The sequence below is a fragment of the Orycteropus afer genome, unplaced genomic scaffold (assembly GCF_000298275.1).
Source record: "Orycteropus afer afer isolate SDZICR_OR568_19922 unplaced genomic scaffold, OryAfe1.0 scaffold00014, whole genome shotgun sequence".
In the NCBI taxonomy this organism is placed as follows: Eukaryota; Metazoa; Chordata; class Mammalia; order Tubulidentata; family Orycteropodidae; genus Orycteropus; species Orycteropus afer.
In genome coordinates, this window is record NW_006921601.1 from 5,901,400 (window position 1) to 5,915,389 (window position 13,990).

Genomic DNA, 13,990 nt, shown 5'->3' on the forward strand with positions numbered 1-13,990 from the left:
AATTTTCCTAGATTCATACTTCGTACATTCCATGTTCCGATGATTAATGGATGTCTGCGGCTGTTTCTCTTCAATTTGAGTGGTGCCACATCAGCTAATGGAGGTCTCAAAAGCTTTACCTTATCCATATGAGTAAGGCTGGATTTACTCAGATGACGCTGCTCTTTCCCGGTCCTATTTTGAGAGCCTTCTAACCTAACCGGACTATTCATAAAGTTGTGCAGTAATGTATCAGTGTTTCTTTGCTATTCATAAGGTTTTCCCTGGCCAATTCTTTGAGAAGTAGACAGCCTCTTTCTTCTTCCTAGTCTATGTCAGTCTGTAAGCTGGGCTGCTACCTGTGCACCATGTACATCCCGCTGGGTTTGAAACACCAGTGGATCAGCCTCAAAACTCACATCAACACATCACCACAGTAGGACAAACCAACAGACAGGTTTGTCTATAAAGATTACAACCCAGGAAATCCTATGGGGCAGTTCTACTGTGTCCTATGGAGTCGGTAGGAGTCAGAATTAACTGACAGGACACAACAGTAAACTAAGATAACAATACAGCATGTAAGAAATCAACACTTCAAAATCTAAATAAATTGTAACCATAACATTTTAAGCATAAAAAATTATGAAGGAAAAGAATTTGGAGGCAACAAGAATTTCCTGATACCATGAAATCACATTTCCCAGCTATCCATTTGATATCTAGCTAGTCCTGGTAGAAAATCTAACTATATTGTACCCAAAACCAAACCAAACTCACTGCCATTGAGTTCATTCTGACTCATAGTGACCCCCATTGGGTTTCTAAGGCTTTAAGTCTTTACAGAAACAGACCACCCCATCTTTCTCCCACAGAGCAGCTTGTAGGTTTGAACTACTAATCAATCAGTTAGCAGCCAAACGCCTTAACCACTACACCACCAGAGCTCCTTAGTCTCTCACATAATAGAAGATTACACAGTGGTGGTATTACAATGGTTAAATACTTCTGGGTCCTTTTGCTTCTTAACGAATGTCTTAGGCCCACAATCGCTTATCTAAAATTTTAAAAAATTTTCCAAACAAAAAGATTTTTATAATTTGTTAGCAAAATTGAGCTAAACTTATATAGTAATTTGTATTCTTTTTAAAATTATGTTTAATGTTATTATTCATGTTTGCTATAAATATATTAGTATGCTTGATAATGAGATGCTACCCCAGACACTGCTGGAGGTATTACATAATTTACAGAATATTCTCCATGTTACTTTTTCAAACTAGAAAATTCTAAATTCTGAAGCACACTTCAAGATTTCAAGGGACTGTGGACCTGTACTACATATAAAATCTTTTACAAGGTCAATTTCAATGTGAAAAGCACTCATTCAGACCACACCACTTGGAAAAACAGGGATGAGAAATAGAGCTAGAAGACAGGGATGTGGCGAGGAGGGGAACTAACGAACAGAAGCAGGCAAAAACTGACCAGAAGGAAAAGTAGGAAGGGAGAAAACAGAAAAGGAGGGAAAGTAGTAAGCAGTGTTAATAGTATCAATTATAAATTTACTTGGTTACTCCTAGCATTAAAAAATGAAATGAAATAAATAGTTTAGAGAATATCAAAGGATATCACCTAAAATAAAGTAAGGAATGCTTCATGAAATGTTAACTAGGTTTGTAATATATGTATAGTGTGCAAAAGAGAGAGAAAAACAGAGGGAAGGAACAAATGTGTAAGGTCACGATATAAAACTGTATTACAGTTATATTTTAAATAATTCTTTTTTGAAAGCCATTAGAAACATGAGGCTTTAATTAGAGGAAGAATGCTAGAAAAATCTTGCAGAGAAAACCAAGAAGCATATTTAGAAAGAAGTATTTAAGTAACAGTGTTAGAGTTGCTACAAACAATTGAGCTGATACACAATACCATGACAGTTCTGTTCCTTAAAATAAGTTTAAATTCTAATTTATAATCCACTTCCATCTCTATAAACGTCTAGAAAATTCCAGTTTCTCTTTCAATATACTTACTCACTAAGCTGGGGAAAGTTTTTATATACCAAAAACATAACAAAAGCTGCAGATAAGAAAATAGACACCAGTATAAGGAGTGACATTCTTGCTGACCCAGCTTCTGCCCGGGCTTTCTCTGAAAGGGAACAAAAAAAAAAAAACTATTATTAAGATACATATAAGTGAAGACAGCATCCCAAGCCAGCAAATAATTTCCATAAATGTTTTCCTCCAAGAAAATAGTTCACACTTTTGCCCAAAACACTTTGTGACATTCCATTTTCACTACTTAGAGTATTTAAGTTTATTAACTAGACATACTACTTTTGGGGATATATTCATCTTATAAACATGAAGAAAACACCAAAATATGTAGATTGATTTGTTGATAAACTAAAGAAAAAAAGAATATTTTTTTCTTTTTATGTTCTAAATGCTATCATTGACTTTCAATTTGATATATCTGTATTAGGAGCTCAGAATGGCCTCTTATTAACGATTAAGTACTTTGTCAATTACTTCAACTGCCAAAGAATCCAAAGACTGACTAATGCAAATGGTATTATATCTCCTCCTTATCTCCAAGCATACAAAGTTGAACCTCAAAATTTTAGGGTGGTTTTCTCTGTGACTCCAAGGATGGGATAGTTTTTCTGTATTCCCTCACAAAGTAATCTCAGTGTTACCTTAAAAATTACATGCCAGATAAAAGTATGGACTGAGATCCAGAAAGCAGCAAGCAGAAGAATGAGTGAAAGCTGCTTTTCCAGGAAGCCACTGAAGCCGAGTGGAACCAAAGTTCAGCCTGCATCCTTGGTTGAAAGCAGGTTAAGTAAATATAGTAACTCAGTTCCTTAAGAACTGAATAGAATAAAAGCTCAACTATCACCCCCACCCTGGTTAATACAGACAGGCAGACACAATAGCTCATGAATCAAAGCTCAGTCCACATCCTGTCTATACCTTGGTTGGAGGCAGATAAGTAAACATAGTAACTCAGTTCCTTAAGAACTGAATAGAATGAAAGGTCAATTCACACATCCTCTCCATGTTATCCCCCTAGAAACAGGTGATAAGTATGTTAATGTGTGTTCAGGCAACAACTTGGAAATTAACTTTGGCCCAGGGAACAAAGTTGCTGGGAACTGACATTCTCCCCTCTGCCCAAGCCCTGATGAGCTGATAACAGAAAGCCGATGTGACTCATCCGTGTACAAATCAACTGTCCTTTTAAACCGAGGCAAAGGAAGCCTCAGCCAATCCTCAGTTAATTCACACCCAAATTCCTGAAGTTTTTATGAATATGTATAACCTGCCTCTCCTGAAGTTTACCAAACTGTATCCCAACCTCCATTCAGGGAGTCAGACTTGGGTACTGGCCCCTGTATCCTTGCATTGCTGCTTTACAATAAATAATTTTCTCTCCTCTTAATCACTCAGTATGGAAACTATTTTGGCCTGATTGCGCACAGGTTAGGGACCCACATTTGGTCTGACTTCGCCATCAACAGTGGGGGAAGCCAGGATCCCTAGTTGACATGACGCTCACTCGGGAGGTGGTAGGACTTGGTGGCTCAATTTTTTTTTTAAATCATAATTTGGGTGAAAGTTTACAGAGCAAATTCATCTTCCGTACAGCAGTTCACATACACTGTGTCTCATAAAATTGACTGCAATTTCCCACAATTCAACAGCTCTCCTCCCACTTCCTCCCCATAGTTATACCTCTTTCTTGTGTCCTTCCTTCCCAGGTACTCCTGCCCCCCAGGTGTTTCCCTGTGCATACACAGCCCTTCTATTCTCCCATGGTTAATCTCTGCAAGGAGTGTATCTACCTAATGTAAATGTTCAGCTCATCTGCCTACTTTTTGTTTGGCTAGAAGCCACAGGAGTGGTTTCAATTCCAGACCTGAATTCGGGCAGCTAGGGGCCATAGTCTCAGGGGTTTCACAAGGCTCTGTCAGACCAGCAAACTTAGTCCCCCCCCTTTTTTTTTTTAAGAAGATTTTGAGTTTTGTTCCACACTGTTCTCCCACTCTATCCAGGATTTCTTACATAGATCTCCCTCCAAGTAGTTGGCAGTGGTAGCCAGGCACCATCTAGTTCTTCTGGTCTCATAGTTGTAGAGGCTGAGGATTGCAGGGTGTACTAGTCCCTTGGACTAACTGTTTCCATGTGTCTTATTACCATGAGACTCCAACACTTACCCTTTCAAATACAGAGAAAAGGAAAGAAGAGCAACTAGTTTAAAGTTATAAAAAACGTGCCCCAAGTCACATTAACTTACTTCTCTGCTAGAATCAGGTCTGGAGTACAAAAAGGACTAACACAAATAATTAATATTATCTTTTAAGCCTTTCAAACAATAATTCTGATGTGTTTGTTTTTTCATCCAGACAATATTTGTGGAAACAATGAGAATGACTTCCAAAAACATATGGCTGATTCTCTCCTCTCTTTCTCGGAACTGCTCTTGAGGACTTCTATGTTGTATGCACTCAAATGTAGCGCTGCTTAGGGCTGGCTGCTAAGCATCTTTTATGTATAAAATGTTTTGTTCCTACGAAGCTGATACCACCATTAGCTAGACCCCAAAGGAAGTTTACAAGGGTGAAAAAGTTTAAAGAAAGGTAAGATTCACAGAGTAGGTGGAAATTTAGTTGAAGATTAAAAGATGGAAAAAGAGTTAATAGTCTTCTAACCTGTATTGTAGCTAAACAGATTATTAAATATTTCAACAAGTAATTCATGTCCCCCTTTAAATAAAAATTGTGGGAGAAAGATGTGGCAGTCTTCATCATAAAGGTTGAAAATTTGGAAACCCTATGGGGGCAGTTCAACTCCATGGCAACCAACAGGTTTGGTTTTAAGTAAATTAAAAATTAAATAGCTCATTTATATTAAATAAGCTGACCTAGTATGCTACTTTTAAAATTAAACTATAATATTTTTCTTCACATTATTATGAATTCACCAATCCTAACGAAAGGGTTCGAGGGAGAAACGTGTCAGACAATGTGTAACTGGACAGAACACTTATCATCGTAAGTGTTCCTTGAGTATATCTCTCTGATTGCTAACAGCCTTACAGTAGGATGATGAAATATGTGGACATCTGAACAAAATTAACCTTTAGGTTTAACTTGATGCCTTCACTCTCTAAAATTAGGCAAACTTTTCCAAGCACTGTGGTTCAACAATAATACAAGAAAACAACTGATATGGGATCAAATTGACACAGAAACTCAAGTGACTGGATAGGAACCTTAGGGGGCAATGAGTTCATTTAATAAAGGAGGAACAACTCAGAAAAGGAGGACGAGAACTGCAAAATACGAAGAATGTAATCAGTGTCCCTAAATTGTACATGTGGTTGAACTGGTATATGTTTTGCTGTTTATATTCTCAACAACAACAACAAAATTAGTAAAATTTAGGAGGAAAAAACTGATAAGAATGCAATAAAACGGTGACCATTACTCAATTTTGAGGCTCTCCTTTCATACAAACTGCTATGTGGGCAGTGTTGGTAAATACATTTCAATAACTCCTTGAGTATAATTCTAATATATCCATAGAATAGGATGCAATTTATTTAGAATTCAAAATGTAAATAAGTTACAAATTTTGTATTTATAATAATTCTGTATCTAATTGTGTACTTGGATGCTTTGGTAGCATAGTACCTAAGGCACTTGACTGCTAATCAGAAGGCTGGAGGTTCAAACCCACCAGCCACTCCTCGGAAGGAAGGTTGGGCAATCCTACTTCCGCAGTGATACTGCCTCGGAAACCCAAGGAGGGGTCGCTATGAGTTGGGTTTGACTCGACGGCACATAACAACACCACCACCACCATGGGAAGAAAGAAAAATAAGGTCTCCTTAGGGCATAAATTTATAGCTTCTCTAACAATTTCTAAGATCCTAAGAATCTACTGTTAATATTTCATTTTATTTCAAGGGGTTTAAAATTTTAAAAGGAGCTCTGGTAGAGTAGTGCCTAAGGCACTTGACTGCTAACCAAAAGGCTGGCAGTTCAAACCCACCAGCCACTCCTCAGAAGGAAGATGGGCCAATCTACTTCCGTAGTGATACTGCCTCAGAAACCCAAGAAGGGGTCGCTATGAGTTGGGTCCGACTCAATGGCACATAACAACAACAACAAAATTTTAAAAATTTTAGATAATTGAAAATGATAGTAATATGATCAACTATAAATATAAAAAACTAAAGTAACTATAAAATACAAACATTTATCCATTAAAAGAAAAAAAAAGTACTATTATCAAAAACATGTTTATAGGCAGAAAAAATAGCACTCCCACTCTTGTATAAAAGCTCATTCTCTAAGGCCTATACCCTGCAACTTTGCTACCATCAATTCATGTACACCTCAGTCACAATCATCTATCCACTTTCAGGTACTTCCTCCCACCCTCCTCTCACCACTGAAGACTCTGAGACCCAAACGTACAGCTGCTGTGTGCTATCAAGTCAATTCTGACTCATAGTGACCCTACAGGACAGAGTTGAACTGTCCCATAGGGTTTCCTAGGCTATAATCTTTACAGGAACAGATCACCAGATCTTGTATCTCTGGGAGCCACTAGTGAGTTTGACCTTTGGGTTAGCAGCCAAGCATTTAACCACTGTATCACCAGGGCTCTTTTAAGCTTATAGTAAACTTCTCCATAATCCTAAAAGATTTTATCATCAATTTAGATGACCCATCCAGCCTCAATATTCTTAAGATTTTCATTTCATTTCAACTTCAGCCACCAACTTCCAAGGCTATACCCTAATTTCTCACATCACCTAGGATTACTCCACCTTGGACATCTTAAATCCCATTATTCCATACTTTGACCATCTTTATTCTTTCAAGACCTCACTCCCGCCATTTTTTTCTCTTCTATTGAGCTTCTGACTTCTTTTCCTTCCATGCTCAGCCTGGGCTCCATGAGGTATCATGATGAATGAGTACCTTTGATTAGAATTCTTATCCTTTTCTTTTAAGCCCAAGAGAAAATATGAATGACCCATCAAGAAGATCCAGGTCATAAGGAAAACTGACTTAGCCTTATTTCTATTCTTTTCTCTAAGGGTGGAATATGCAATAGGCTGAGGCAATCAATTTATTCTTATTTTCTGACAGTAGTGATTGGTTTAAGGATGAGCATTTGATCTGAGCCAGTCTAATCATAGTGAGTATCAAGAATTTATTGGTAATGCTAGGACAAAGATTTTTCAAAGTTAATAAAAAAAAGCATTTAGCTTACCTTGGACTCTTCAAGAAAAAACAACCTTTGGGATAAAAAAACAAACCAAACCCACCGCCATGGAATTGATTGTGACTCACAGCAACCACATAGGACAGAAGAGAACTGCCCATAGGTTTTCTAGGGCTGTAAATCTTTACAGAAGCAGACTGCCTCATCTTTCTCCTGCAGTGTGGCTGGTGGGTTGGAACTACGAACATTCTGGTTAGCAACTGGATACTTTAACCACTGTGCCAACAGAATTCCCCTTTAAAGATAAAGCTAATATCAAATAAGTAAACCAAGATATGAGGAAAATCTGACCCCTCATAAAATCACTGAGGCACTGGTTACAGCCTTAACTCTCAAATTCTAGTTACTCTCCAGACTTCTCACCTGCTTTGTCATGTTGTCAGAAAGGACCAGTCCTTGGAGAAATATGCATGCTTGGTAAAGCAGAAGGTCAATGAAAAAGGGAACGACCCTCAACAAGATGGACTGACATAGTAGCTGCAATGATGGGCTCAAGCATAGTAAGGACTGTGAGGATGGCACAGAACCAGGCATTGTTTAGGTCTGTTGTACACAGGATCACTGAGTCAGAGCTGACTCTACAGCACCTGACAACCACAACAACTCCCAACTTCTCAATCATACAAACCAATAAATTCTCTTTCACCAAGGGTTTCAACTGGGTTTTCTATTGTTTACAATCAAAAGAATCCTAGCACATAATACTGTGAAACCTGTGAGAGCTGGAACTCAACAGGACTGCCTTGATTTTCCGGGTTTTCCAACTTTTCGGCTTTTGACAGGGAACAGTCTTACTTTCTTTCACTGTTGTTAGTGGAAAATATTTTAACTCTCCTTCTCTGACAGGTTTCTGCCTTACAGGATTCTGGCTTTCACAGGTTTTACCATATGAAGGTTGAGACTGGTATCAAGAAATCATACTAAATTTTGGTTGATGTCTAGTTGCCAATTTTAGTCTTAAATCCCAGTTATCAGTAATTAGAGCTTCCTTCCTCTAAGCCAGTACCTTGTTGATAGCAGATGCTCAATGAGAATATTTTGAATCTAATTAACAAAGCAGGATCTAAAACAGGGATCTGAGAGGGATGTATCATCAAATTTTGAACAATAGTGTCTTTCAGAAACTATGAAACTCAACTTCTAGCCAATATTCTCAAAATGTCTTGAGCGTATTCCACCATAAGCAATGTATTTCTAACATCATGATCTGGGACATCCAAAATCTATTATTACTGGGGAAAAAAAAATTCAAAAAACATTAACTTTACTCTTACTGCATGCAAAGTACTAATAATTTATCTTTTATTTCATTTATTTTTAAATGCTCATCATCATACCCCTCACATGGGTAATGACTTACATATATTGAAAAACAATCATAAAAGTTCTGTTAAGTTAAAAAGGAGAACCGCTATGACTTGCTAGGAACTAGATCTGCCAAGGCACAAAGGAGGTTATTAAAAAAACGTTGCTATGGCATCGATTCTAACTCATAGCGACCCTATAAAAGAGAACTGGCCCATAGGGTTTCCAAGGCCGTAATCTGTAACAGTGGCTGGTGGATTCAATGCACCAATCTTTTTGGTTGGCAGCCAAGCAAGCGCTTTAACCACTATACCATCAGGGGTCCTTCGAGGAGGTCCAGACACCCTTAAATATAGATTAGGCCAAGAGTCTGTTAACTGGTTCTACCTCTTGCCTCTCTCACATCCCTCTTCATAAAGAATTATTAGACTTCCACTATGACATTATATCACTCAGATATTAAAGAACAGTTATGGGAAGGTGCCCACTAAATGCACCAAACACTGCATGTAGCGTATAAAATACTTCACACATACACATGACAACTAAATAATTGTGTAAATAAAAAATGTGGATGTGTCAGTTAATAAAATGGAAATTTGTTTGAAATGTCAGGAACTCACTACGTATTCTTCAACCAAAGATTACTAATATTACTATCTCTTCTCCAAAATCTTTACTTGTTTTGAATATCAAGCTGCCAACTGCAACTACAAAAACTGTTTCTCATAACCTGAAATAGTCATTGCTAAATAGTTACTAGGAGCCCTAGTGATGCAGTGGTTAAATACTCAGCTGTTCAAACCAACCAGCAGCTCCAATCAAGAAAGATTACAGCCTTGGAAACCCTATAAGGCAGTTCTACTCTGTCCTATAGGGTCACTATGAGGCAAATCAATGGCAATGAGTTTGGTTTTTTTGGTTTTAAGTAGTTACTAATACCATCACATGAACAGCTTATTGATTCCTGTAAGTAACTCAAATCCTATAATGTCAGGGATCAACAAAATGTTTTACACATAAAGAAAATTCTTAACATTAATTAGGCAGAGAAAGAGATACACACACTAACAGAAAGGAGAGAAAAAGGAAAAACTGGGATTTTAATAAGTAAGATGGATCAAAACTTCTTTTGCCCAGCACTTAACATCCTCTATAATAGACATCAGGAGCTCCGGTAGTGTAGTGCCTAAAGGCACTTGACTGCTAACCAGAAGGCTGGTGGTTTAAACCCACGAGCCACTCCTAGAAAGGAAGATGGGCCAATCTACTTCCGAAGTGATACTGCCTCGGAAACCCAAGGAGGGGTCGCTATGAGTCGTGTCTGACTCAATGGCACATAACAACAACAACGTAATAGACATCCTTCCAAACTGCCAATCTTAATCTTGTACAACCGCTCAACAGAAACTCTACTTCTGACAAGCTAATCTCTTTACTAACACACTTCAAACATTCACACTAAATTTCAAACCCACTGTGTTTCTTCTGTCCAGAATCTCCTTCCCTGCTCTCTACTTATCCAACCCTATTTTTCAATGAAGGTGTAAGAGGCATCTCTTCCCTCTGACTTTCCAAAGAAGTATAACCTGCAGAAGATATTTTGACAGCATCATAAAAGAATGACTGTACTGAATCTAATGATAAAATAAGATAAACAATCATAAAAGCATTTTGGAAAGTTCCAAGATTTTATATTCTGAATAGTTTTAGGTAAAAATCAGTGACAAAACAAAAGATTGTCAGACCAAATGACAAGTTTCATGGATGCCTTAGATGGAAAACACTTCTTTTCAGGAAATCCAGACCTTGACTTATTGTCAATCTCATCTTCAAAACAATGTTCTTTTACTTTAGAGTAGATTTACATTTTGACCATTTATTTCTAGGCTTTTGAAGTTATTTGGCTCTATTGTCTGTAAATTGGAAAAATACTCAAATTAGAGCTTAAACAGCCAAATCAGACTGGTGGAGACATTTAAAATGATTTCAAAATGCAGTAATATTTTCTGTTACACACTCTTAGAGACCATCTCCTTACCCATCACTGGTGGTAGAACACACCAGGGCTAGTGAACAACAGACAACTTAATGGTCATCTATTTGTATCACTTAAAGGCATATAAAGAGCATAATCATTTCAAAATGTCATCAATGCCCCTGAGCTGTAAATGGGGAAGTTGTTATGTTGGCAAATGTTTTGTATGTTTTCACCACAATAAAAGTTAAAAAAAAAAAAGCACAATCATTTCAAATGCTGAAAAGAAGTAAACATAAAACAAAAAGCCTCACAATTGGACCAATAAGCAATATAAGGATAAATGGAGAAAGGATTGAAGTTGTCAAAGATTTCATTTTACTTGGATCCACAATCAAGACCTGTGGAAGCAGCAGTCAAGAAATCAGGTTCTGCATTGCACTGGGTAAATGTGCTGCTGCAAAAGACCTCTTTAAAAAGTGTTAAGAAGCAAAGATGTCACTGTGAAGACTAAGGTGTGCCTAACCCAAGCCATGGTATTTTTAATCACCTTACATTCACGTGAAAGGTGAACAATGAATAAGGAAGGAAGAGCGAGGAAGAGTTGATGCCTTTGAATTTCTATGTTGGCAAAGAATACCGAAAATACCACGGACTGCCAGAAGAACAAACAAATCTGTCCTGGAAGAAGTGCGGCAGAATGCTCCTTGGAAGCAAGAATGGCCAGACTTAGTCTTACCTACTTCGGTCATGTTGTCAGAAAGGACCATTCCCAAGAGAAGGATATCATGATTGGTAAAGTGGAGGGTCAGCGAAAAAGTGGAAGACTCTCGACAAGATGGACTGACACAGTGGCTGGTGGACTCAAGTATAGGAAGGATTGTGAGGATGGGGCGATGATTCATTCTGTTGTACATGTGTCGCCATGAGTCAGAGTCTCATAGACTACATGGCATCTACCACCACCACGACCAACAGGCTAAATCTTTTACATTAATTATTTTGTTTAACCCACGCACCAACCTATTAAGTAGATACTATTATTACTATCCTTTTGCAGTGAGCTTCTGAAAGTAAGTCCAAGGTCATATATTAATAAGGCAGGATTCCTAACCCCCAAGCCCCTGCACTTGACTGTTGTTGTTGTTATGTGCCGTTGAGTCGGCCCCGCCTCATAACGACCCCTCCATGGGTTTCCGAGGCAGTATCACTACGGAAGTAGGATTGCCCAACCTTCCCTCCGAGGAGTGGCTGGTGGGTTTGAACCACCAGTCTTCTGGTTAGCAGTCAAGTGCCTTAGGCACCATGCTACCAGAGCTCCCTTGACTACTACGTTACTAATCTGACTTTGCGACTCTGTGCCAATCATATACCGACCCCAGGCCTCAGTTTCCTTACCTGTAAAATAAAGCAATGAATGCTAGAAGTCTCTCCCAGCTCTGCACAGCTTCAGTATTAATAACTTTACAATATTGCTGGGCGTCACCAAAAAAAAAACCACCGTCATTCCTTCTTTTTACTGAATTCAGTATTACAAGCATTTACTACCCACCTCATGATGGGCGGCAGCTGACTCCTTCTCTCCCCGCAAGCCCTGGGAACGTCTACGGTCCTTTCCCCTCCGGAGCCCCTTCTGGACCCTCGAAGCTCTGGGCTAGCCCCAACTCTGGTTCCCGGGCCTACTCACCTTTCAAATTGTCTCCATTGCCCGACGCCGCGGGAGCCCTCGTCCGCGCTGCCCGGTCCCCAGCTGGGGTCGTGTGGAGTGCCCCTGTCTGCGAACGTTCCGCAACACTGCCTTTCGCCATAGCTGCTACGGGGAAGGTGGAGAGAACCTGGTGGTGGCGCAGGCTCTTAAAAACAACTCCGCTGCAGGCTCTTTACTACATCGAGACACCACAACCTAAGCCACTTCCGGTGAGACCCCTTCACCTGAGACGACCTCAACTCCGAGAACACTACGCCGTTTGGATAAGACCCGCAGAGCCCACTCAGACTAGGCCCCGCCCTTCCCCGCCCCGCCCCCAAGCCTCGCGCGCTCTCGCGGGCCCAGTAAACGCGAGACAAGTCAGGGTATCCGCCCGTCCCATCCAGTGCCCAGCCCCGCCTCTCGCCTGAGAGAAGCATGCGCAGTCGCGGTGTGGAAGTCACGGGGTGAGGATTGCAGAATCGGACTCTTGATGAGCAGGTTTACTTATCCGGAAGTGCGGTCCTGGGGACTCAAACGCTTTGTCCTAGCCACCGGAAGTGCCTGAGAGTGATTAGTTGACGTTTCGGGATTGGCATGATTCGGTCTGCAGTCTTGTTCGTCAGCTTCACAATGAGTTGTTAAGAGTTTGGAGGGGCGAGAGTACGTTTAGTCTGAAATTAAATGAGGAAGAGATAAAACCTGAGCCTGAATCTACCTGAATTTCAAGAAACTAAATATTAGGGAGGGGCTATAACATGTGGAGGAGCTCTGGTAGCACAGTGCCCAAGGCATTTGCCTGGTAACCAGAAAGTTGGTGGTTCACACTTACCAGCGGCTCTGCGGAAGGAAGATGGGGCAATCTATTTCCGTAAAGATTTAACGCCTTGAAAACCCAGTGGGGGCAGCTATAGTTGGAATCTACTGTATGGCAGTGAGTTTGGTTTTTTGGTTTGTAACCTATGAAAATAACTCTGAAAAAACTGAGATTAGAATCCGGGTTTTCTTTTCAGCTGGAAATACTTTTCCTGTCATAACTCTACCACTCCTAAGTAGTCAACCCAGATGAGCTCATTAGTTTTACCTTTTTCTTTTCCTGAATCCATACATTCCTTTCTGACAGTTAATTTTCCCATTCCTACTTCTCAGAACAGTATTCAACTTGCTCTCTTTGGTAAGTGAATTGGCAATCCCTCTTGAAAGCGATTTGAGAGAAACGGTTTTAATCCTCCTGGAATGCAGGTTTCTGGGTTTCCATGTAGGTGAGGTGATGCACCTAGGCCATTGCCCTGAGATGTTCCTTTAAACCTTGAACCTTTTAGAAAAGTGGTTTACTAAAAGACCTTCAAGTTGCACAGTGGTGTAGATAAATTAGTAAAGACCGTTTTGCCTTAGACACTGTCCTATTTTGAAGAATTATCCGTGTGCTTGCTGTTTTAAGTAACAGAGACTCCAAGATCAGACTAGAAGCTGCGTTTTAGAGTAAATTATTATTGTATAAATACTGTTCCGGTCCTGTTTCCATGGCAATGTTGTGGAGATGGGGGTATAAGAATCTTTGTGTGAGTCAATCTGAAGCCAGAGTTCTAGCAGCCTCCAGGAAAATCTTTAACCAGAAACCTTTTAGTGTCAGTAGCACTAACAGAACTTTTGTAATTCTAAACACTCCTTAGGGCCTTTATCTGCCCTCCAGTCTCAGCAGGTATCAAGGAACTTCCTCCGAACTCAGCA

General features: G+C 39.6%; 1 protein-coding gene across 1 annotated transcript in view; it reads right to left on the minus strand.

Annotated features, from left to right (window-relative positions):
- TMEM41B (transmembrane protein 41B) overlaps positions 1–12,380 on the minus strand; it is a 24,752-nt gene extending 12,372 nt beyond the window's left edge. Inside the window, exons 1-2 of the mRNA XM_007955005.2 lie at positions 12,260–12,380; positions 2,016–2,133 (exon numbers count right to left, since the gene is read on the minus strand). Coding sequence (XP_007953196.1) covers positions 2,016–2,133; positions 12,260–12,380 — 239 coding nt within the window. The remainder of the gene's footprint in view (positions 1–2,015; positions 2,134–12,259) is intronic.
- Positions 12,381–13,990: the final 1,610 nt, after the last annotated feature.